This window comes from Stenella coeruleoalba, assembly GCF_951394435.1.
Source record: "Stenella coeruleoalba genome assembly, chromosome: 11".
Lineage (NCBI taxonomy): Eukaryota > Metazoa > Chordata > Mammalia > Artiodactyla > Delphinidae > Stenella > Stenella coeruleoalba.
The window spans coordinates 53,553,391-53,579,849 of NC_137157.1; the positions used below are offsets into that span (position 1 = coordinate 53,553,391).

The following is a 26,459-nucleotide window of genomic DNA, read 5'->3' on the forward strand; positions in this document are numbered from 1 at the left end:
CTTAATACATTAGCAGATAAAGAAATGCTTATTGTTAAAAATATCAAAGGGAATTTAATTATCACTTTTTCAATTTGATGTACCACATACCTCAGTATAAATCCTTAAAAAATAATTAGAAACAATTATTTAATATTGTCTCTTACCAGGGATCTTCAGCACCCAGCTTTTCTTTTGTTGTAAAAAGCTCAATGCAATCTTTTAATTTCACAAAGGGTTTTTTAGGAGGTTTGTATTCCACACTTTCATGTTTTTCAAAATCCTAAAGAGAAGTATTTCTTGAGTTAAGAAAACAAATGAAACAAAACTCATTTTAGTGATACCATATTACTATGAATAGTAATGAAAAACTCCTAAATGTTCTCAAAAAAATCAAAGCATATTTCAGCTGAGATTTACACTACACTTCTAATAATTCCTGTATACACACCTATATGGACAACCAGGAAGTTTAAACAGAAAGCAGTTTCAAAACCAACAAGCCTTTTCTCTTTTAGCACATAACCAATTTTTTACTGCAAAATAAACAGCTGGTAGAAGCAAAAGAGTGTAACAAAACAGTGTGATCAACAGGGAAAGATAAAGAAGGAATGATTGATGACTTACCTCAGCAGCATTTTCATCAAAATATCTTTTTTTCAAATCAGGATCCCAATCCAAAGCAAGAAAAGATCTTTCTAAGGTGGAAAACATATTTTTTCTTTAAGATTTAATGCCTTAATGTTAAAAACGAATATATTTTAATGTTAAGATATATACCAGAATAAACAAATAGCAGTCTCTTCTACTTGCACTAGGTGATCAGGGTAAATAGCTGTTTCCAAGCCATTAAGATACTTTAGAGCTAAAAAAAACTTAAGCATAAGTCCAACCTTCATTTAATAAACACCGACATGTGTTTTAGTATACTTAGAAATGAAGGCTTTTCATTTAAAAATGTAGATACATAAATGTTATTTTTCATGATAGTGTTGAATTTCATGGTTTCACCTAAAAAAAGTAACACGCGCTCAAGTTTAGTGTTTAAGCCATTTTCCACAAATACTTACCATCTAGCCTAAGCTGCCTATCATCAAATCTTATATGCCTGGTATCATCTTTGATGTAGTTGATATCAGTATTGCCTAAGTTGTTGAACTGGAATGTAAACAATCGTTTTTTGTGTCCCATGAGTTGACCTTTGCAAGTTTCCTCAGTACATAATCCATTTTCAGAATCATTATCTCCTCCAACTGAATCTTCAGACTGACTGTTTTCATTCTCAGAGGGAAGTTCTTGATCCTGGCTGGATTCATCATCTGGCTCATCTGTTTCCATTTCACCTAAAATTAGATATTAGAAATCTTTAAATAAACCCAATGTTACATTTGAAACTTATTAATACTAACACTATTTTTCCCAGGCTTGCAAATATTGTTTAGTTCCTTAATCCCCATCCTCTTAATTTTTCTCTGCAGCAATAACCCAAGTGAAAAGTTTTTACAATTTAATAGGGAAGTCTTACTTGGTGAGCCTTCTTCATGTATGCCATTTGGGCCATTCCCATTAATATTTTGGTCCTTACAGCAGTGTAGGGATCCTTCGGTTTCTTCGGAGTCAGTAGATATTTTGACATATCGGCTTAAATAAAATCAGAAATCAAACAAGTTCAGTCCTATAAAGGCAAAAACTTAAAAAAAATTTTTCATTCTTTTAATAAAACAAAATCTCTAAATACAATTAACAGTGGTCATTAGTGGATTCAATGATAAATTCAAACTCAAGATATGATACTGTAATCATTTGTGTTTGGCTGTCTTTATAAAAATAAGTTAATTTGTTACTTCTAGGGTTTTAACATCTTTCTTTTATATGTTAAAAGTTTGTGGCAAATAATTTCTTGACATAAAATTATTTTATAAAGATCCTCATTTAGATGATATATATATATTATTGCTAAGACCACTTATAGTTTATAATGTCATCTTTATGTATGGTTTATGGGACTACAATATTAAAATAGGTATGCAAGAAAGAAAACTAAATATGTTAGCTATAAAGGATAAAAGAAAGGGAGCAAATGGCATTCTTGATTACGTTATAATTCAAATCAAGGTTTTAGGAAAACAAAAAGGTGTTGCCTTGCAAAAGGATCAACCATGAAAGTTTATCCTTTTAAATAAAAATATTTATTAGTATGAGTTCTTGTTATCAGTATGAGCACGGTGTATAAAGAAATGAAGCACATGACATTTGTTATGATTTCAGAATGCAAACATGATAAATTCCTATTTTCTTCCAACTGTAAACTTTTGGTGTAAAACAACTAAAAGAATTTATGCTTCCTGGGTTTAAAATTACCTCAGTAATGTGGTTTACATGATCAAGAAACTGGATTAGACTATAATGTGATTTCTTACGTTGCTACCCATCTAAACAAAACTGAAATAATACAGACAACTAATTATATTCTGATAGTACCTTGCATGTTTACCTTTATTAGCTATTTAGTATTTTATTTTGTTAATGTAGACTTGTTTGGCACTTACCACATTCTCACAAGCAGAAGATTATAGAGTTTATCTTCAGTGTTGTTTCGTGGTACAGCCATAAGAAAAGGCTGACCAAAAAGTGAGGAACCAGTATGGTGGGTGTAACTTGAGTGTCTAAATTTTTCTCTCAGGCAAACAGGAATAATCACATGCTCTGTATCTTCTGTTCTATTGATGTTAATCTCAAACCTACAAGGATAAAATTGACTATAAACTCTGAAAATTTTATGATATTTCTTTTCAATTTTTTCTCAAGTAATATTTGCACAATAGATTTCATACTTACACATAAATATCATCCCGTTCCATAATACTACTAAGGTTTTCATCCATTGCAAATATTCTGTGAAATCTATGATTGTATATATCAGTAACTATCATCTAAAAGGAAATAAATTTCTATTAAGCTGGTTTTACAACAGTGAAAAACTAAATTCCAACTTACATACTTTAAACCCAGAAACATCCTACCTTATCTGCAGGTACTCCTGACAAAGCAGACAACGCTGTACAAAGATCAAGTATGTTTCCAATTTTGGGGACAACCACTTTGTACTAAAAAACAAAAAAAAATAATACATTTATTACTTTGGAAAATATTCACTAGGTGAGATGGACCTTTTGGTTGCTTCCTCACATTCACGGTGGCATCTGGCTCACTGTGTCTTGTCTCCAATCTTGGCATCATCCTGGGTGACAAAGTCCACATGGATGGTTTATCTTATTGTTCCCTGACTCCTCAATTCAAAGACCTACACTTGCTTCAACTGCAGTTCACTTCTTGGACCTTGCCATCTCCTGCACCACTTCTGACATCTTAGACTCTTAACTGTTTAATCACTATTTACTTTTCCTGGAAACTCATTCTTTCCTATTCTTGGCTTGCACTGAGATATCTAGTCGTTCTAATTCTCAATTTTCTCCTAGTTTATCAGCTCCCTACTATGTCCATGTCCTTCCACCCCCATGATTCATCCCTTTAACCACTCATTGCAAAAACTTTAATTACTTTGTTATTCAGTTTTATTCCTGCTATACTTTCTCAGAGTTGTTCAGATTGCTGGAGTAAACTGCTCAACTTCAGAGACTGGTGTACTACAGACTCACAGTGCTCAATCTCAGCTGATCCTTCAACACCAGCCAGAAATTCTTCTGTGTAGCCTTTATTCGCTTATTCTCTTATTTTTCTCAATAACTATTTAAAATCTTCACCATTTCTTAGGCTTTTAATTTTACCACTTCTCCCCTCACTATCAGCAGAATACCTATTTCACTGAGAAAAATATAGGCTACTGGATAGGAAAATCTCCAACTTACTGTTCCCCTTACAAACTTGAGTCTAAAAGGTCCTTTTCTCTGTCTCTTTTGACACAAGGAAAGAGAATCAGGTGTTACTCTTCCCCATTCAAGGCTAACACTGGCATCTATCCTTTTCTGCCTCCTCTAGAACAGGGGTCCCCAACCCCCGGGCCGCAGACCAGTACTGTTCCGCAGCCTGTTAGGAACCAGGCTGCACAGCAGGAGATGAGCGAGCGAAGCTTCCTCTGCCGCTCCCCATCGCTCCCCATCACTCCCCATCGCTCACATTACTGCCTGAGCCATCCCCCACCCCATCCCACCCTTGCCTCCGTTCCGTGGAAAACCTGTCTTCCATGAAACCAGTCCCTGGTGCTAAAAAGGCTGGGGACCGCTGCTCTAGAACATAAGCCCAGCAATTATCCTTTATTTCATTTTATCTTGACTTATAAAAGCACTGAACTGTATACAAGTCTCAAAAAACAAAACAGTCTCTCACTGTTTTCTAATAATTTTCCACTAATTATCTCCCTTTCTCCTCTGCTTTATAAATAACCTTGTAAAGTAATGTCTACACTGACTATCGTAACTTCTTTATCTCTCATTCACTTATTTATCCACTCCTGGCTTTTGCCTTCACCTCTTTATTTAACCTGTTACCAAGGCTGTCAATACTATCATTTAACCAAATCTTTACCAGTCCTTACTTCATTGAACTCTCTGCAGCATTACTGCTGACCACTGCCTCCTTCAAAATTTTCCTCTCCCTCTGACACTACACTTCTTATTCTTTAATGTCCTGGTCACACCTTCTTCTGAGTAAAGAACTATCCTCTAGCATTATCCTTCAGAGTTTTATCCTCAGCCTTCTTGATTCTACATGCTTTCCTTAGACTAGGTGACAATATATCCCAGTTTGCTTTGGCGAGTCCTAGCTTAGCCTGATGTCCTGGTATAATTATTAATATGGCCCTTTTTTTTTAAAACAGTTCTGATTTAGATGATCATTTGGGTGATCTCATCCTTCTAAGACATTCACTACCATCTTCATAGAGCTCACCACCCAATTTATATCTCAAGCACAGACCTCTCTCCTCTAGTCTACATACATAAAGTCAAGGCTTATTGATATCTCTCCTAAATTTTCCTCATGAATCTCAACTTGTCCAATACTAAACACAGATTTAGGTCATGTTAGGCCAACATATCCAATACTAAAATAGGTTTCTTCTTAAACCTTTCTTCCTGTAACTCCCATTAAAACAAATAGTACCATTCTCTCTCAGTTTTCCAATTCAATAAACTTGAATACTCTTAATACATTTTCAACTCCTATATTCAACTGGTTCTTCTATCTGACTGCCATCCTGACACTTAGCTTAAGAGTTCAAGCCCTTGTCCTCTGTCATCTCCTCACTGCAAAAACCTCCTACCTGCTCTTAGTACATCTGATCTAAGCCCGTCCAATCCAATCTCTGCACTAGCCAGAATGTTCTTTCTGAAATACAAATCTGACCACACAATCTCTATATACTTAATACACTTTAATGGCTCCTTTAGTCTTTTAGGATGAAGTCCAAACTTCCTATGAAAGGCATCAACGTTCTTTGTGATCTAGCTTCTGCTTACCATATTATCTGCTTGTAGTTTCCAGAAGTGGGCCACATTCTCTTTTGCCTTCAGCCCTTTGTACGTGTCACTCTCTTGTTCTATATAATACTTTATTCCCAACTTTCATGTGATTAATTTTAAAACCTAATCACCCTTCAGGATTCAGCAAAGGCATCATCACCACTTTGGGTAGGTTATTCCTTCTGTATATCCCTACAGCACCCTGTCAGAGCACTTTTCACACTGTATGAAAAGCTTCTTGAGAACAATGACTAGGAACACCCTTGTACTTCCAGCATCTTGCACAGTATGTGAGTCCAATACATAACACATGTTCAACACAATTACAAATAAACTTCCATGACTCAAATCACCTTCAGTGATGGGAAAACTCATCAAGTGGGCTAACCTAGCTAATTCCCTTTTCCTCTAGAGCTGGTTAGAGCACAGTGTTAATGAGGTGATCATTTTGTATTTGAGTTGTTACTGTCTCCAAGAGGAAAAAAAAAATCGCAATTCCTCTGTGCTGATCACGGCTCTAACCTCCACAAATTTATGTTTCTGGTCACCAAGTGAGAAAAGAGGTAAATTAGTGAAATTCACATTGCTGGAAAAATAATTTATAACCCAAATTACAGAAGACCATTCAACACATACTTTCCAGGTTAATCTGTAATTTGATTTCAATTTGCTTCTACATAATAGATGTTATATTATTGGCATGGGAAAGTACTATCTTTAACAAATGAGTATAGAGAAATAGAGTACATTTATTTTATGTTGCAATAAATTTTTACTCATTTTTTATACTCCTCTCTTATTCCATTATACTCACTGGCATATATTTGTAAAGTTACAAACTAGAGAAGTTAAGGATGTAGTTTAGTATTGCTATACCTTCTCTCCATTGAAAAGAATGTTAAAAATCCTATACTTCTAAACAAGTGAATAAGTGAGTATCTAAAGGATGTGATTTTAGACATGTGAACATATATGCCCCTGGTCAAAAATAAAAGCAGGTATTTATTAACCTTGCTCATGGATAAGGGCAAGTGCCATGTCTCTCTTGTTCTCTAAAATATTCTCAGCACTGCTGGATGAAATACTGACATGAAGATACCAGGTTCAATGAGTTCATGAAGCAAATAGATAAATAGCAAAAGAAATGGGTGAAATTTACATAACTGAGTACATGACTAGTCTCTACCAACTTTAATTATTTTGGATGAAAGTACTATATTTTTATGAATACTTCATATTCTGTGCCCTGTTGACAGTAAACCCAAACACTTCCACTAAATGAATGGCACGATGACAATTTTGTTCAAAGCATACTTTTCATAAAGATTTCATGAACACTGCTATGGACTGAATTCTGTCATCTCAAAATTCCTATGTGAAGCCGTGACAACCAATGTGATGGTATTTGGAGATGGAACCTTTGAGAGATTTAGATAAGATCATGAAGGTGGGGGCCTCATGATGTGATTAGCATCCTTGTAAGAAGAGACACCAGAAAGCTTGTGCTCCCAGTCTCTCTCCCTGCCCTGTGAGGACACAGCAGAGGAGGCGGCCATCTGTAAGTGAGGAAGAGTCTGCACTAGAAACCACCAGGCTGGCTCTCTTGTCTTAGACTTCTAGCCTCCAGAACTGTGGGGAAATAAATTTCTGTTGCTTAAGTCCTTCAGTCTATGGTATTTTGTTATGACAGCCCGAGCAGACTAATACGACTAACAGGCTCTAACAAACTGCACTTCTGGCTGGAACCCTAAACTAAGATCTTTAGTAAAGAATCTTCTAAAGTTGGAACTATGTCTGTTTTGTTTACCAGAGCTTTACAGTCAGTAGGTGCCCATTTGAATGAATAAAATTTTTGAACACTTCTAAGTCATGAGGGTTGGGAATACAAAGATATACAAAGTCCTTTTCTTCAAAGAATTCATGGTCTGGGGACAAAAGTTAAAGTAAACCAAAGGTCATAATAAAATTTGGTAAGTGCTATAATAGAAATTAGGGTAACAGGAGGAAGAAAAGGAACGAAATACTTTTATTAGGGAGGGTCAAGCATCAGAAAACGATTAACTGATTAATAAAGGGAGAAAATATAGTGTTTTGCTCCATAAAATATAAAATAATCCAATTATAACACTAGGCAATGGAATCAGGCAGACAACTGATATTAAGGTCTAGCACAGGGCTCTTGCATAGACTAAGTGTTATTTGATAACCTAAACTGTTAAAAGATTAGAACATTATTGAAACAAGTATTTTTAGCCTAACTAAATTTCCACTTCTTTTCCAGGTTCTTAAGATGCCTAAAAATTACAGGTATTTGAATATACCATTATCGAAACCATTTCCTCTAAGATCAGGAACAAGGCAAGGTTGCCCACTCTCGCCACTATTATTCAACATAGTTTGGAAGTTTTAGCCACAGCAAGCAAACAAAGACAAAGAAATAAAAGGAATCCAAATTGGAAAAGAAGAAGTAAAACTGTCACTATTTGAAGATGACATGAGACTATACATAGAGTCCTAAAGATGCTACCAGAAAACTACTAGAGCTAATCAATGAATTTGGTAAAGTAGCAGGATACAAAATTAATGCACAGAAATCTCTTGCATTCCTATACACTAATAATGAAAAATCTGAAAGAGAAATTAAGGAAACACTCCCATTTATCACTGCAACAAAAAGAATAAAATACCTAGGAATAAACCTGTCTAAGGAGGCAAAAGACCTATATGCAAAAGACTATAAGACACTGATGAAAAGAAATTAAAGATGATACAAACAGATGGAGAGATATACCATGTTCTTGGATGGGAAGAATCAACATGGTGAAAATGACTCTACTATCTAAAGCAATCTACAGATTCAGTGCAATCCCTAACAAACTACCAAGGGCATTTTTCACAAACTAGAACCAAAAATTTCACAATTTGTATGGAAACACAAAAGACCCTGAATAGCCAAAAGCAATCTTGAGAAAGAAAAACGGAGCTGGAGGAATCAGGCTCCCTGACTTCAGACTATATTATTAAGCTACAGTAATCAAGACAGTATGGTTCTGGCACAAAAACAGCAATACAGATCAATGGAACAGGATAGAAAGCCCAGAGATAAACCCACCCACATATGGTCACCTTATCTTTGATAAAGGAGGCAAGAGTATACAATGGAGAAAAGACAGCCTCTTCAATAAGTGGTGCTGGGAAAACTGGACAGCTACATGTAAAAGAATGAAGTTAGAACACTCCCTACTACCATACCCAAAAATAAACTCAAAATGGATTAAAGACCTAAATATAAGCTCAGACACTATCAAACTCTTGGAGGAAAACAGGCAGAACACTCTATGACATAAATCACAGCAAGATCCTTTTGACCCTCCTCCTAGAGAAATGGAAATAAAAACAAAAATAAACAAATGGGACCTAATGAAACTTTAAAGCTTTTGCATAGCAAAGGAAATCATAAACAAGACAAAAAGACAATCCTCAGAACGGGAGAAAATATTTGCAAATGAAGCAACTGACAAAGGATTAATCTCCAAAATATACAAGCAGCTCAGGCAGCTCAATACAAAAAAACAAACAACCCAATCCAAAAATGGACAGAAGATCTAAATAGACATTTCTCCAAAGAAGATATACAGATTGCCAACAAACACATGAAAGGATGCTCAACATCACTAATCATTAGAGAAATGCAAATCAAAACTACAATGAGGTATCACCTCACACTGGTCAGAATGGCCATCATCAAAAAATCTACAAACAATAAATGCCTCAGAGGGTGTGGAGAAAAGGGAACTCTCTTGCACTCTTGGTGGGAATGTAAATTGATATAGCCACTATGGAGGTTCCTTAAAAAACTAAAAATAGAACTACAGTACAACCCAGCAATCCCACTACTGGGCATATACCCTGAGAAAACCATAATTCATAAAGAGTCATGTACCACAATATTCACTGCAGCACTATTTACAATAGCCAGGACATGGAAGCAACCTAAGTGTCCATCGACAGGTGAATGGATAAAGAAGATGTGGTACATATATACAATGGAATATTACTCAGCCATAAAAAGAAATGAAATTGAGTTATTTGTAGTGAGGTGGATGGTCCTAGAGTCTGTCATACAGAGCGAAGTAAGTCAGAAAGAGAAAAACAAATTCTGTATGCTAACACATATATATGGAATCAAAAAAAAAAAAAAAAAGGCAGGGGCAGGACAGGAATAAAGATGCAGATGTACAGAATGGACCTGAGGACACAGGGAGGGCAAAGGGTAAGCTGGGATGAAGTGAGAGAGTAGCACTGACATATATACACTACCAAATGTAAAATAGATAGCTAGTGGGAAGCAGCTGCATCGCACAGGGAGATCAGCTTCGTGCTTTGTGACCACCTAGAGGGGTGGGATAGGCAGGGTGGGAATGAGATGCAAGACGGAGGGGATATGGGGATATATGTATACATATAACTGATTCACTTTGTTATACAGCAGAAACTAACACAACATTGTGAAGCAATTATACTCCAATAAAGATGTTAAAAAAATAAATATACCATTATCTTATCATTATATGAATCAAAATGTATAGCAAGTATTAGTTTCTCTTCCAACAGCCAGTAGGAAAAATATTACAATGAACATTAAAGAAAGTTCAAGTTGGAAAACTGGGAAATTACTATGTTATTAATCTTTGTAAGCTAATATTCATACCAATATTGTAAAATCAAACCACCTCTCATTTTTCTGATAAGAAAAAGTCTTTGAGAATTTTGTTTTTACATGACAAATAATGGTACTTTACACATCCCTCACCCTTTCAAGGTTCTGAAAAGTTGTACTAATTAGTGTATAAAAATCTCTTATGCAAAACAGCTTATTATCGAATTGTACTTGAGGCATAAGGACTCAACACTAATCTTTTATAAAAATAACAAATGCAAAGAAATTAATCACTTCCTACCTGCATAGGTTTCGTAAGTGGATCCATTCTAACTAAATAAACTTCCAAGGTACGTTCCTTTTTCATGGGCAATGGAAGTGTCAAGTAACAAAAAGGATCAAATGTTACTGAAATCTTAGCACATTCAGGACAAACTAAAGTTGATTTAAAAAGGCCATGAAATATATCTACTATGATAGAATCATTTCTTTTTAAATGGTTTTCCCAGGCTTCTTCAGCAACTACCTGTAAGGAAAACAGACATATATTACAAAGAGATACCACATTATTATAACAATGGTGACAATAATATGGTTAAATTTACCTTATCTGGTCTTCCATCAGCATCTTTTAACTGTATATATGGTTTTTTCCTAATTCTATTCAAATCCTCATGTAGTCCATCTAATAGGAAAGCTAATAGTTCTTGACAGTCTTGTTGCTGGTATCCAGAGAACTGAGGTGCAAAACGTCCTACCTGTGTCTGTAAGAGAAGCAAAACTATAAAATCAGTTCTAGGGACAAGATTGATTTAAAAAATATATAGTCAATTTTCATTATTCACAGATTCCATATTTGTGAATTCACCTACTTCCTAAAATTTATGTGTAACACTCAAATCAACTTGTGGCACTTTTGCAGTCATATGCAGATATGATAATTACATATGGATAAATACATGTAAAGAATTACATATCTAAAAATATTTTAATAATGATAACTAATCTGTAAAATAGAAAAGAAATGCTGACCTAAGGAGAGAACATTGAGAAAATATGGTATAGTTTTGTACGAAGGATTGGGAAACACTAAACACTTAAAATTCAGTAACATTTCTGGGTCACTTGAAAAAAGTACAATGCAAAAAAAAAAAAAAAAGTACAATGCTCTCATTTAATTTCTGTGTGTAAAGAGAGGATAAATCTCATAGAGATAAAAAGAATATTCATGTTCATATATAATTTTCCTAGTCTTTGCAGTGCTAAGTATTTTTTTGATGAGACTGAAAAGAAATGCAAAAGAAAAAAGTCAGATATCAAGGACCTATTTACACATAATTGAGAACATCTTGTAAAATGAAACTAATTGGAATCACGGATAAGGGTTGAGAAATGACTTGTCTGAACTAGTTTGTCCTAAGTTTGGAAAGTTAAGGAAGATAAATGCAGGACTTCTTTTGATTTGTCTTTTATTTTTTAAGAACTAGTACATAGTTAATAAAACGTGGCCCAGTCCATGTTCTATATGAACATCATTTAAGTTGTATAAAAAATGGTTGAGGGCTTCCCTGGTGGCGCAGTGGTTGAGAGTCCGCCTGCCGATGCAGGGGACACGGGTTCGTGCCCCGGTTCGGGAAGATCCCACATGCCGCGGAGCGGCTGGGCCCGTGAGCCATGGCCACTGAGCCTGCGCGTCTGGAGCCTGTGCTCCGCAACGAGAGAGGACACAACAGTGAGAGGCCCGCGTGCCACAAAAAAAAAAAAAAAAAAAAACGGTTGAAAACTGCTTATTTTCTTCAAACGCTTAAAATTTCTCATAAATCTCACCCATATAATTAATTAGGAAAACTTCAACAATATAAAGCTAAATTTCAGTTCAATTCTTATTTGAATGACAAACTAAATTACTTGAGATTTTGATTCTAAGAATTAACTACCTCACAAATAAGAAAAAACACAGAAGTTTAAGAATTATATTGAAAATATATTTAATTAATATTTAGTGCTCACTTTGCAGACCAGTTTCATTTCAATAATTTTTCAAACCAATAATGACTCGCAAAATAGAGTTCTTAGAGTTTAATGACATGCCCAAATTTAGTCTTTACATTTGTATAAAATATTTATATAGGTTTCTTAGAGATGTGCTGTATTCTAAAACAATCTGCAAATGCTCACTGCTGTCTGTAGTCATTTTGAACCATACCAGTGTTTCTCAAACTTTATTTCATTATTTCCTTTACCAACCTCCAGAACTCTTTTTCGACAGCTTAAATTAATCATCTCTTATGTGCCCCACCCTGAAAATTTAATACCATATATGCTGTGTATGTATTTATGTGCTGAGTCCCTTTGGAGGGCCACAAACCATTGTAATAGCTATGATTTTTTACCCCTTTCCCAAAGATTTTTGTCCTCTTGCATGTGATATAGGCCTTGTTGAAAATGTATTTACCATACTAACCTTAAAGGCTCTTGGTGTGACGTAGCTAAATTTTCCAGACCACATTTGCTTGATCAATTCAGCATAAGATTTAGCTATTTCACCTCTCATTCCTAAGGGATTGTCAAAATTCAGTTCTTCTTGATACTTATCATTCAGGAAATATTCAGTAAGTGGAGGTGTATTGCTCAAACACTGCAAAGAATAAAATATATTTTCAAGTAAAGGAAACCACACGTTAAACATGTTAAAATGTAGAGAGAAATAAAGTGATAATATACAGCAAAAAATTTACATGATGGCCTCTTGCACTAATAAGTAACTGATCAAATAAGCACTCAAATGATGTACTCAACTATTCATTTCCCAAATTTCAAGTCAATTACTTATAGTAAATGAAAACACTAATATTTGTTGCTGTAAAATCTGCATTAATTTTAACCACAGCAAACTACTGGTTAACTGGGAGAGAAGCTCAGAATTTTCTTTCCTTCTTTTACTTGACTGGTAGAAATTATGGATTGTCTAATCGTCCCAGGCATCTGCAAATTAGCCTGAGTAGGTAAAAACTGAGACAGAGGGCAAGCAAGAAATGAACTTTAAAGAGGTATTTACTGCTTCCATTGTCAGTTCCTTATCATGAAAGTGCAGCCTTCTAAACTTTCCTTTTGGATCAACCATTTTTAGAAGGGAGAGGACAGATCAGCTGAACCTCAGAAAACAAACTTTTATGTGAACTCTGGCTATGTTCTTACTTCTTCTAGCTCTTCTTTAATAACACAACAATCCAACTTTCCTTTATGGCAAGATTAAAATTATGAATAAATTAATTCTCCAGCTCTGTTCCATTTTGAATTAAATAATTTAGGATTTAAAATAAAATAGACGGCGGAGGTAGTTTTTCCACAATATTTTATCTCAAGATGAAATAATTTTTTAAGTTGATAATACCATAAAATGTGACTTCATTTTGAACCGAATATTACTTTATCAAGTAGATGTCTAGAGCCATTAATTAGAACATGTAATGACTGACACAGACATACGGTCATATAGGTTAACTTTTTTTTGGCTGCAGGAAGATATTTGTCTTGGAGTAAAGTGACAAAGTGCCTTAAGTGAAGCTAGTTGCTTGCACATAGAGTAGTAGAAACCTGTTCTTATGATAGTTCAGACTTATATTAATGGAAATAAAAGTTTTTCAAAGCTTGCTTACCACTCATATGGAATAAGTTAAATAGTTTTGGTAACTATGAAAGGTTCAGCCTGCTGAGTTCATGCTGATAACTTGGATGCTGTAAACTATGACTATATGTCATATACTGTTTGGCTAAAACTCCAAAATTAAGCATATTCAATCCTTAAAAATAGATTACGGCGTTATATTTTGTGGTTTCAATTATAAATCAATTTATGTGTACTCATGTAACTATGATATCTATTTTGGAATTTTCTAATAAAAATAATACTGTCCAAACTGGTAGTCTGGCCCCTACCTCAAGGTAAAAGGGAGAACCCTTTATAATATCATGGAACTTGTTATTGTATTATTCTTAGGCAATAAAAATATTATCAACAGTTAAAAAATGTTTGAGGTGGGCTATACAGCCTGTAAAGTTATTTACATGTCTTTTTCAACAGTAAAATATTTTATGTGAACAAGAGGTAAGCTACAGTGTAGGAAGTAATTAGGGAAGGGACTTTTTTTCTACCTTTCCTCTTAATTCCTTTTATATCTCAAACTTTCATAATCTTACAGGCCTTCTGAGTTTCATTTTCTCTTTTCTTTTTGTAATATATGTCATTTTAATTATAAACCCAGCACTGGAGGTAGGGCCAGGCAACCTAGAATACACCATGACTACATAGGGCATAAATGTCATCACTTAGCAGTATCATCTCATTTAGTACAAAAAGGACCAACACTAAATAGTCGATGAGGCAAACTGGAGGTCAGACAGCATTTACAACAATTATTAATTAGTTTTCAAATCCTTATATTTGATCAGCTCAGGGTTATACTAAGAATATAATATTCTACTACTGCGTGTAACAATTATATAAAGAACCTAATGCTTTACCGTTTAAACACTTCAAAAAACCAAGTTGTGCAAACATGAATAATTCTTGAGCTTTGTTTTTACCTAATTATTCATGTTTATCCTTATCTTGCAAAGAGCTTCCAACTATAATTGAAAATCTTTTTAGCTTTCCATAGCATCCAGAGTGATCTTTCTAAAATTTGTCACTAAAATTTATGACTTAATTATGTCACTTCCTTGCTACAAATCCTTTAATAGCAATTTCAGATTAAAATTTCAAATCTTTAGAAGGGTCTGTCTTTTGCCCATCTATTTAGCCTCATCCCTTGTCAATAAAATACCTTTAAAAAAACAAAAAACAAAAAAACTTCCATCCCAGCCTTATTTGATTACTTGTGGTTCTTTGACCTCCATGCATTCTCTCACTTTTTAAGTTCTCATTACTCTACCTATATGAAATATACCTTCTTTGCCTTACTAACTTCTACTAAACCATTCAGGTATCCTGTCTGGGAAGGATTCCCAGGTTCCCTTATAGCGTTTCCTCCTGTATGTTTTCTTACTGCTTAGTGCTTACTTTTATTACAGCATTTATTTTATAATATAGTGTAACTTTAATTTTTAGGTTGTCTGTCTTGCCAAATAGACTGAGACTTCCACGAGAGCAGGAATCATGATATCCTTTAAATTCATGTCTCTAGCACTGAGCACAATGTCCCTTGGCATTTAGCATGTATACAATAAATGCATGCTTGGTTAAAATGTTTTTTGCCTATATTTACTAATGTATTTATCCTCCATTTCTTCTTCTTCTTTTTTTTAACTCTTTTCTTTCAATGTTTGGCACAGAGTACTCAAATTTTGTTGAATGATATATCACAAAGTAAGGCAAAAATATTTTTGCTTGTAATGAATAATTTCAAAAGTTTCTTCAAGCACTTCTACCTGAATACTAAATCCAAAAAGACAGCACCTATTAAAAACTCCCTGGTCCCCTTTTGTTTGACTTTCATTTAATCTACCATCTGCTTTGTAGTGGGCCTCTACTTGGATTTTTAAAAAGTCAATGACACAGAGACCAGTGCTTATTTTCATAGTGACTCATGCCAGTTTGAAGATGATTATAATTCACTGATAACAAACTAAACAACAAAGCACAAATAGTCTTAGTAACTGCCTGTATTTCCTGTCAAGATATCATAACCAATATATTTTGAGATAAACTTTATATTTAAATGTAAACTATTAAATCCTAAATGGTCCCCCAAAGCATCTTATTTGCTGAACATAATGTTTTAAGGAACTCACAACCTTAATTTTTCTAAAAATTTTCTGAAACACAAATACAGAAATTCAATAGCCAGTTTAACTGTTCTACTACATAGATCATAATAGTTTAAAAACTAAACTGATGTTAGACTTTTTTTCCTCATCTTGAAAATACCATAATTTTCTCCTTCACCTTGAATATAATGTTATTATAGGAGTCACTATATTCTTGAAATAATATGAAAACCAGTTAAACATTAAAAGTTCTCTTTTGGTATAAATTTCAAGGAACTATTGTAATAGAGCTCAAACAACTAAAATATTTCCTCCAGGTGACATCAGTATTCAATGCCATCATTCTGGTAGAAGAAAGAAGCCCATTTCTTAAATTTGGTCATAATACAGCTTGATTTTTAATTTATGCAACTCATTATTCAATCTTTTAACATGAGGCTATCTTAGAAACATGAACATCTTTGACAATTACAAGAAAATTGGATACCTGGACTGGCTACCATTAAATACAATGTTTTAAAGAATAAAGATAACTTTCATTAATTAGTTCAATAATAAAAACTATAACCAGAGTTCTGAAGCATTTCTCTCAAAGGTTCTTCTATTATAAAAACATCACTTTCCTATCTGATTGGGACTGTTCCAGAACAATTCCTTTCTTAAGGCATATATATATATATTAGAAGTCCTACATATGTAGACATAGGAAATGTCCTTTTTAACTCATGATATTTTACTCCAGTAATGTAATATGGACTAAAAATCATACAACATATGTTGTGCCTATGTGGATATATCTCTTATTCTCAATGTTTCCTGAACTGCAAAATAAAAAAAAAAAAACCCTCATCCTTAACATACATGGTTTTCTTAGCAAAAACTGAGAATAAACCCCCCCCCACAAAACCTGATAATATATATGAATGTATGATAAAAACAAAAAGGATTATATAAACCATGTTAGTATGTTATTTTTATAGCTACTTATGAGTTTTGTGACATTCTAATAGTCACAGGCTATTTTGAGCTTCACCTGTTAATTCATTTGATTTCAACTGCCTGACACTGACAAATGCCAACACTTTCATAGTTTAAGAACTACCTCTTACAAGTCATCACCAAAAAAATGAGGTCCATATATGAAGTAATGTGACTGATCATAAAACACGTATCTCAAGCCACATTTTGTTTGTATTATAATTGTGTCTAGAGTTGGTCCCAATATCGGGTAGAATTCTGTCAAATACCATGTTAAAAATAAAGCAATAATCAGACTGAAGAAAAAGATTCTGTACTAGTAGTTTCAATTCTTGATGCAAGAGAGAAAAAGTAAAAAAGCTACATTAATCAACAGGCAAATGCACTTGTTAACTAGGCAAATTATTTATTTAAATGTTTTTTATGATCCCTAGGCAAGTTAATAGTGTGCAAAACTGACAAGAGCATTTGAAGATCTAAGGATTAAAAAACTAAATTTCACATTTAGTATATAGTAATATGAAATACTAAAATTTCATATTTAGTGTATGGTAGACTTTTGGCATTCATTAATTTAGCCTTTGTGATACAGCATCTTCACAGCTGGCTAACTGGAAGGTTGAGGATATAAGCTAGCATGAAAAGATGTCGATCCATGAGGAATGATGAGAATGGTGTATTATGTGCAAGCCAATCGTTTTGTGAGCAAATGTATCTGTTCCTCAAAATGGCTTTGTAGTTCTCTACTTGTGCTCACATATGCATTTAAAATGGAAATTGCAAGTAAGAGTATTCTTGAATGTGAATTTGAATAAGGGGTCTTAAGATATATTCCTTAGTTTAACCTATTAAGACTGAGCCTTAGCATGTACTCCTCCCCTTCTTAGAACATTCTTCCCCTGTAAGAAATTCCTATTTATTCTTTAAAACTCATCTTAACATCTCAGCACCTCAAGGAAGAACTAACATTCCTTCTTCTGGACTAATGCTGTACCTTGAACTCACTTAGACTGTCCTTATCTTGAGAGCAGAGTCCATGTCTTATTCACCTTTGTAACTTAGCATCTAGCACAATGCCTGGCACATACCGTAATAAAGGTGTGATAAATGAATAAAAACTTATACAGTAAATCAGTCCTTAGAGACTGAGAACACTGGGAAAACACTTGACTAAGATCTGAATTGCACCCTGTTATATAACTATAACCTGTTTAAAGTTCTACAAATTCAAAAATAAAGTCCAAATAATGCCTAAAGAGGCTTTCCTAATGAAGGAAAAATAACTACTGTGAATACTCCAAAAAATAACTGTCAAGATAAATCCATATAAGTAAAAGATATGTGAAAGAAAAATATTTGGTAATATATTTTCATGAAGACTCTTTTTCCCAAATCAACCTGGAACTAGACACCACAATTCTTAAAAAAATTCTTCTAAATAATCAAGTATCTCATCCAGTGGACATTCTATATGGCTCAATGTATAAAGACCTTTAATCACTGTCACCATGAAGAATTTTTTAAAAAGAATGCATATACCATTGGACTATTTTATAAAGTATTAATTATCTATGAAAAACTCTCTGGTTATAAATTTCTGCCCTTAACCCAACATCCTAAAATTGGAGTATTATGTGAAGTATGATTCTCTCTCATTCCAGGAAAGACTACAATGTTTTGTACATAACTTTTCCTTACATACACATGCAAAAATCCTATTCCTCTTACATTACTTTCAAAAAGTTCTTCCATTAAATATGTTCTGATCAGTAAGACTGATGTTTCTCGAGTTCTTTGAAAGAGTGACTCATGTAAGAGTCTCAATTTTGTATTTCACTATAAACTTCTATATATTTTTAAAAAATTGATGAATTGAAATAAAGTTCTACTATATAACCAAATCTCAAGTCTATAATCAACATATTTTAGGAAATGAATAATTAATAGCCATCCCAATAACTTGTAATGAATCTGGAATTTCCCCAGTACCTGGAAAATAGTCAAAGTAATCCCCTTCAAAAAGAGAAAGTTGTCTTTTGTAATGCTGAATATGAACCACTCCCTTTCTGTTCAGGTGCTCCAGAAGCCCAATTTTCAAGTGATCATGTATGCTCACTATTTTAGTAAACCGGTAACTAGAACAGGAAAGAAAACAAACTTAATTTTTGATTACCTAAAGCCTTTGAGTTGTGTAACTCATTCTGTAACTGATCAAAATGTAACGCCACTCACAACTCTTAAAGTAGCTACACTTTCAAACTGACCAATACTAAAAACCCAATCTAAAATGAGGAAACCATTTTATTTTCTTATGATTTAAAAAATAAAACCTAAAGTAATCCATGGTTAAAGTAATCTTAGAATTCCCCCAAATATCTTATTTTGGATTTTAAGATTAGATGGATAAAGAATTTTCGAATTTGTCATGTCATTTTTCAATTCGTCATGACAAGAGTATAAACGTTCTAAAAAGGTACTGTATAACTCCAAAGCATTTTATTAAAACTGGGATACTGGCTCAAATTCTGTAAAAAAGTAGTGGATAAGACAGAAAACTATGACGTAGACTTTTACAATGAAGAACTACAAATATAAGCCTGGCCCCTCACCACGGAGGTTTGGAAAATGAGATATTTTTAAGACACTTCATGTTTTATTTTTTTTTTCCTAGGAAAGGCAAATCTCATTATATTTGAGATCAATTCTGAAGTTTCTCCATATATTTTAGGAAAACAAATACAACTATAGCTCTATTTTGCTTTACATTTCCATTCTCTCTTCAAGCTTTCTTTAAAGAACAAATTTGTGTAAGTAAAATATAAGTGGATATAACTTTCTTTTTATTTATTTAGTTTTAAAAACTTTATGTTTTCTTCCCTCTCCCACCTAGTTAGTGAAGAGAGAACTGCCATACACTTGACTTAAAATACTGAAATTTTACATAAAGTAGTTCTAAAGGCAGTATTTTTGAATTGGACAAAGATGTTGTAACATTTTCATGTTTATCATTAATCTGGTCACTATGCTTTGCACATGAATAAAATTAAACTTCATTTAAAGTCCCTGCTGTCACCCCTTCTTCAAATTCTATTTAATCTCTCTTCACATGCTACTTGAATTTAATTAAGAATTATTATGAAAGCTTGGGAAGTATGAGAACTAATGGGAAACCTTTTGGCTAGCAAAGAAATGTCAATGCCTATCCCCTCCTCATCTATGGGATTGAGGAAGGAAAATTTTGTCAAAAGGACTACCCTGTTACTTGCAGTGAGTAAGTCCTATAACTAGAGATGTCACGCTTAAAAAAACATGATTATATAAAGACCAGTGATTTTTTCATATTAAAAGCTAAAAGTAGAAACTGGATAGAAGATCCACTTGCAATAGAGAGAAATTTGAAAGTTTCTGGGATAATGATTTGATCAACAATTGATGCTAAGGTAAGCTTAGGTAGTTGTATGATGCTTTAAAACTACTAGATTGTAACAGCAATTGTTTAATTTTTTTTTTTAAGTAACAGGCTATTTATTGAATGATTTTTATGTTTAGATATTCAGTTTATGGGAAGCATGCTTAAGCTAAATGGTTCTAATAACATTAATAAATATTAGCATGTTATATTTATTTTAAAGAACTAAAGCTTATTAGTTCAATTTTAATGTTTAGTAGCTTATTAATTACCTATTAATTACCCTATTAATAATTTAAAACTGGCTCACAATGAAATGAATGCCAATATTTTAAGCAAGCAAGATAGTGAAAGGTTTTAAGAAAAAACAAGTGTTTTAAAGTTTTGTTCAGTCCCCTGAACATAATATTCAGTAAAGAAACATTTTTGAATAAATTAGTATTAAGAATTATGTGATTTGTTCATCTTTTAGTTATCCTGCTAAGGCATAAAGAAAGGGACAGCAGAATTTTTTTAGAAAGCTTAACTGACTTACTACATTCTTTGAAAGAACTACCAAGTCATATACTTCTCTGTATCATTTCATTACACTAGGCCCATAATTGACAAGGCTGAGTTGAAACAGAAATTTAAGGACTATGTGATAACATAACTATGAAGGTTTCTAATTATTTTCATAATAAAAGAGAACTTTAAATTTATTTGATTAATCACTCAACAAATATTAAGAACAGATGACCATTATGTTAAGAGACTAGAAATACAGAAATACTGTTCCAAAATGTTTTCATGCCATTCACTGTGAAATCGTTCAAGAAACAATTTGCAGAGTAGTAGGGTATGTTCTGCCAAGCTGTGATTAACATGGCAGCCCAATTCAAGTACTATCAGACTGGCTACATCGGCAGAACATAAGCTGTAGTGTTTATTAGACTTTATATAAATTGGTAGGTCTTTGCAAGAAGTAAATATATATATTAAAAGCTATAATTCTTTTAAAAATTATTGTGCTCTTTGACATTTAGACAGCTCCAGAAATATCATTAATCTGGTACAGGTCAAGTACTGAATGTTTCAGGTAAATTTTCCTAATGCAGTGCTTCTCAAATCATCTATATGGAAGGACTAGTATCTTTTTAAATTTTCAAACTGTCACAGACTGATACTTCTATAAAGTTTTTTAGAAAATAAAAATGAACCACTAGAAAAATGAAGAAATAACATACAGAAAAGAAAGACCCATTTTAAAATTATTAGATTTAATAGATATGAAACTAACCTAACTGCTATAAAAGTTCTGGATCACTCACTTATGCTTAATTTCTATAGTTATTTTATTGTTGACCAGCACTGTCTCATCCAAACACTGTGAGAAACACTGTTCTAATGTAGTTACTATTATGTGGCATTATACCAAACATTGGGGATATAAAAGAAAACCAACGATAGCCTCTAATTTCATGATTCTTACTGTGTAGTAGGTATTTGTCCAGAAGAGATAGAGGAAAAGGGGTATGTGTGTGTTTGTATGTGTGTGTGCATGCATGCATGTGTGTGTGTGAAAGGCAACTAGGGAAGAGGTAACATTATATATAAAGAGATTTGAAACTTAATGAATTCCAAGAACTTTTAGTTTTGGTTAAAGAGCTAGGTAGGGTCTGGTTTGGATTTCATCTTTTAGGTGATAGGAAATGAGGTTTTTTTAAAAAAATTAATTAATTAATTTTTGTCTGCGTTGGGTCTTCGTTGCTGTGTGGGCTTTCCCCAGTGGGGGTGAGGGGGCTCCAGGCGAGCAGGCTTCAGTAGTTGTGGCACGCAGGCTCTAGAGTGCAGGCTCAGTAGTTGTGGTGCATGGGCTTAGCTGCTCTGTGGCATGTGGGATCTTCCTGGACCAGGGCTCGAACCCGTGTCCCCTGTATTGGCAGGCGGATTCTTAACCACTGTACCACCAAGGAAGTCCTGGAAATGAGTTTTAAGCAAGGAGGTATTTGCTTTTAAAAACTGACTCTGGGAGGAGTGTACTAAATGGATTAGAAGAGGATAAATGATGGAACAAAGAGATGAGTTAGATGAATTTTTCAAAAGTTCACTTAAAAGATGCTCAAGTGTTAAAATACTGTACTGACAGGAAAGGAAAAGATAGATACAAGTGACACTTAAGAGGTAGTAGAATGAATAGAACTTGTGGTAAGTCTCAGGTTTTGACTTGGGTTAATTAATGGTTGCATCTATAAGGGAGTATAATAAATAAAAGCATCGGGTTTCTAGGAAATACGTTTAGTCATACACATGCTGAGTTTGAGTTATCTTTAATATTGTTTAGGCAGAAATGTCCATCTAATAGTTATATTTTGGAGGAAAACTCAGGAGGGAGAAGTATGGTGGAGACAGATCTGGGATTTGTCACTTTTAAGCAGATGTCAACTTCTCAAAGGTAAAGGGGCTACAAAGAGCCTAGGAAACGGAGTCAAGAACGACCTTACCAAAAACAATTTCTGTGGGGTGGTATGATGGTCACAGTGATGATATAACAGCAGTTGATACTTGCACATTGTTTGTTATGTGCCAAGTACTTAAGCATGTTATCTCCATTTAACAGATAAACTAAAAAGTTTCTTATCCAAGGTCACACAACTTACAAGTAACAGAACTAGGATTTGAATCCAAGCAGTCAAGTTGCAAAATCTAAGCTTTAACTACTGTGCTAAGCTGCAGACATGAGGGCTACTGAATGGGACATGAGAAAGTAGGGAGGACAGACCACCCTCTTCAAGGTCAAGGGTACTCCTCACTCCATCTCCCTCCCACCCCATTAAAAAAAAAAAGAGTTGACCATGCATATACGAGGAAAGGAAGACAGTGAAGAGGTGAGGTTAAAGATATAGAACAAAGAAGAGACAATTAATGGAACAAGTCTCAGGGAAGGTAAGAGAGGTCTCAGGAAGATGGTGGCGTAATTATGATGATATAGATACTTTTGGTATGGTATTCAATAAATGTAAGAGGAATCATAAAGTACATTATATCTTGGTATTAAGAATTTCCTTATGAACAGTTAGTAATATTTTGGTCAAGAACTTGTTTTTAATTTCTTTTAAAAACAGTTACTGAAAGCTTTCTCTTGGGCAAGGTACATAAGGCTTAGAAAAGCCCTGGGCAATTACTGAAGAATTACACAAAATACCTTAATCATATACCAAAACTATTTAAAAATATATGTATTCATTCATATATGCATAATAAATATGTACGTGTGTATGTATATTGGCGTGTGTGTGTCAGTCAATGATCGAGTTTATATTCAAAACAAAACCTCTCTAAATAGGACTTCCCTGGTGGCACAGTGGTTAAGAATCTGCCTGCCAATGCAGGGGACATGGGTTCGAGCCCTAATCTGGGGAGATCCACATGCTGTGGAGCAACTAAGCCCGTGCGCCACAACTACTGAGTCCCTGTGCTGCAACTACAGAAGCCTAAGCACCTACAGACCACACTCTGCAACAACAGAAGCCACGGCAATGAGAAGCCCGCACATCGCAACGAAGAGTAGCCCCCACCTTGCCACAACTAGAGAAGGCCTGCACATAGCAATGAAGACCTAAAGCAGCCAAAAATAAATAAATTTATGTATTAAAAAATCTAAATGAAGACATATTTTTAACTATGCATGGGACGATTATAAAGCAAAGAGTGATTTTTCCAGTAAACACTTCAAATTCATATGAACATCATTTTTGACTTAATTACTTTAGGAGACTATATGTTTGTTTCATTGATATTGTCACTGCTCAGAATATTTAGGTTCTTCTCTTTTTAGAGTTGGCAGACGTATGAAAAAGCATTGCTGTCTAGCACCCAGGAGGTGTCAGTATGTGTTTATTGAGTGTATGAACAATGTGGTTTTTACTATGGTAAAATATGATTTTTTAAAAATATTTTTATTGGAGTATAATTGCTTTACAATGGTGTGTTAGTTTTTGCTCTATAACAAAGTGAATCAGCAACACACATATACATATCTCCATATCTCTTCCCTCTTGTCTCCCTCCCTCCCACCCTCCCAATCCCACCCCTGTACGTGAGCACTGAGCTGATCTCCCTGTGCTGTGCGGCTGCTTCCCACTAGCTATCGGTTTTACATTTGGTAGCGTATATAGGACCAACCACCTCACTACAAACAACTCAATTTCGTTTCTTTTTATGGCTGCGAAATATTCCATTGTATACATGTGCCACATCTTCTTTATCCATTCATCTATTGATGGACACTTAGGTTGCTTCCATGTCCTGGTTATAGTAAATAGAGCTGCAATGAAAACTGTGGTACATGACTCTTTATGAATTATGGTTTTCTCAGGGTATATGCCCAGCAATGGGATTGCTGGGTCATACGGTAGTTCTAGTTTTAGTTTTTTAAGAAACCTTCATACTGTTCTCCATAGTGGCTGTATTAATTTACATTCCCAACAGTGCAAGAGGGTTCCCTTTTCTCCACACCCTCTCCAGCACTTATTGTTTGTAGATTCTGTGATGATGGCCATTCTGACTGGTGTGAGGTGATAACTCACTGTAGTTTTGATTTGCATTTCTCTAATGATTAATAATGTTGAGCATCCTTTCATGTGTTTGTTGCCAATCTGTATATCTTCTTTGGAGAAATGTCTATTTAGGTCTTCTGCCCATTTTTGGATTGGGTGGTTTGTTTTTTTGATATTGAGCTGCATGAGATTCATCCTTTGTCAGTTGCTTCATTTGCAAATATTTTCTCCCATTCTGAGGGTTGTCTTTTCGTCTTGTTTATGGTTTCCTTTGCTGTGCAAAAACTTTTAAGTTTCATTAGGTCCTATTTGTTTATTTTTGTTTTTATTTCCATTTCTCTAGGAGGTGGGTCAAAAAGGATCTTGCTGTGATTTATGTCAGAGTGTTCTGCCTATGTTTTCCTCTAAGAGTTTGATAGTGTCTGACCTTACATTTAGGTCTTTAATCCATTTTGAGTTTATTTTTGGGTATGGTGTTAGGGAGTGTTCTAATTTCATTCTTTTACATGTAGCTGTCCCATTTCCCAGCACCACTTATTGAAGAGACTGCCTTTTCTCCACTGTATATTCTTGCCTCCTTCATCAAAAATAAGGTGACCATATGTGCGTGGGTTTATCTCTGGGCTTTCTATCCTGTTCCATTGATCTATATTTCTGTTTTTGTGCCAGAACCATACTGTCTTGATTACTGTAGCTTTGTAGTATAGTCTTATGCCAGGGAGCCTGATTCCTCCAGCTCTGGTTTTCTTTCTCAAAATTGCTTTGGCTATTCGAGGTCTTTTGTGTTTCCATACAAATTGTGAAATTTTTTGTTCTAGTTCTGTGAAAAATGCCCTTGGCAGTTTGATAGGGATTGCACTGAATCTGTGGATTGCTTTGGGTAGTATAGTCATTTTCACAACACTGAGTCTTCCAATCCAAGAACATGGTATATCTCTCCATCTGTTTGTATCATCTTTAATTTCTTTCATCAGTGTCTTATAATTTTCTGCATACAGGTCTTTTGTCTCCTTAGGTAGGTTTATTCCTAGGTATTTTATTCTTTTTGTTGCAGTGGTAAATGGGAGTGTTTCCTTAATTTCACTTTCAGATTTTTCATCACTAGTGTATAGGAATGCAAGAGATTTCTGTGCATTAATTTTGTATCCTGCTACTTTACCAAATTCATTGATTAGCTCTAGTAGTTTTCTGGTAGCATCTTTAGGATTCTCTATGTATAGTATCATGTCATCTGCCAACAGTGACAGCTTTACTTCTTTTCCGATTTGGATTCCTTTTCTTTCTTTTTCTTCTCTGATGGCTGTGGCTAAAACTTCCAAAACAATGTTGATTCATAGTGGTGAGAGTGGGAAACCTTGTCTTCTTCCTGATCTTAGTGGAAATGGTTTCAGTTTTTCACCATTGAGGGCGATGTTGGCTGTGGGTTTGTCATATGTTGAGGTAAGTTCCCTCCATGCCTATTTTCTGGAGGGTTTTTATCATAAATGGGTATTTAATTTTGTCGAAAGCTTTCTGTGCATCTATTGAGATGGTCATATGGTTTTTCTCCTTCAGTTTGTTAATATGGTGTATCACATTGATTGAAGAATCAATTACTGAAGAATCCTTGCATTCCTGGGATAAACCCCATTTGATCATGGTGTATC

At 34.3% G+C, this 26,459-nt stretch overlaps 1 protein-coding gene across 5 annotated transcripts in view; it reads right to left on the reverse strand.

Annotated features, from left to right (window-relative positions):
* Window positions 1-26,459, reverse strand: part of USP15 (ubiquitin specific peptidase 15) — a 128,131-nt gene that overhangs the window by 11,973 nt on the left and 89,699 nt on the right. For 3 of the 5 annotated variants that reach the window (XM_079936336.1, XM_079936335.1, XM_079936337.1), the window contains 10 exons: window positions 12,584-12,757; window positions 10,725-10,883; window positions 10,421-10,645; window positions 3,003-3,086; window positions 2,818-2,912; window positions 2,529-2,720; window positions 1,505-1,620; window positions 1,050-1,322; window positions 607-677; window positions 147-262 (listed from right to left, as the gene is read on the reverse strand). In XM_079936336.1, the coding sequence (XP_079792462.1) occupies window positions 147-262; window positions 607-677; window positions 1,050-1,322; window positions 1,505-1,620; window positions 2,529-2,720; window positions 2,818-2,912; window positions 3,003-3,086; window positions 10,421-10,645; window positions 10,725-10,883; window positions 12,584-12,757 (1,505 nt within the window). Of the gene's footprint in view, window positions 1-146; window positions 263-606; window positions 678-1,049; window positions 1,323-1,504; window positions 1,621-2,528; window positions 2,721-2,817; window positions 2,913-3,002; window positions 3,087-10,420; window positions 10,646-10,724; window positions 10,884-12,583; window positions 12,758-18,855; window positions 19,002-26,459 lie in introns of those variants that run through there. The other 2 variants (XM_079936338.1, XM_079936339.1) reach the window with 2 other exon arrangements.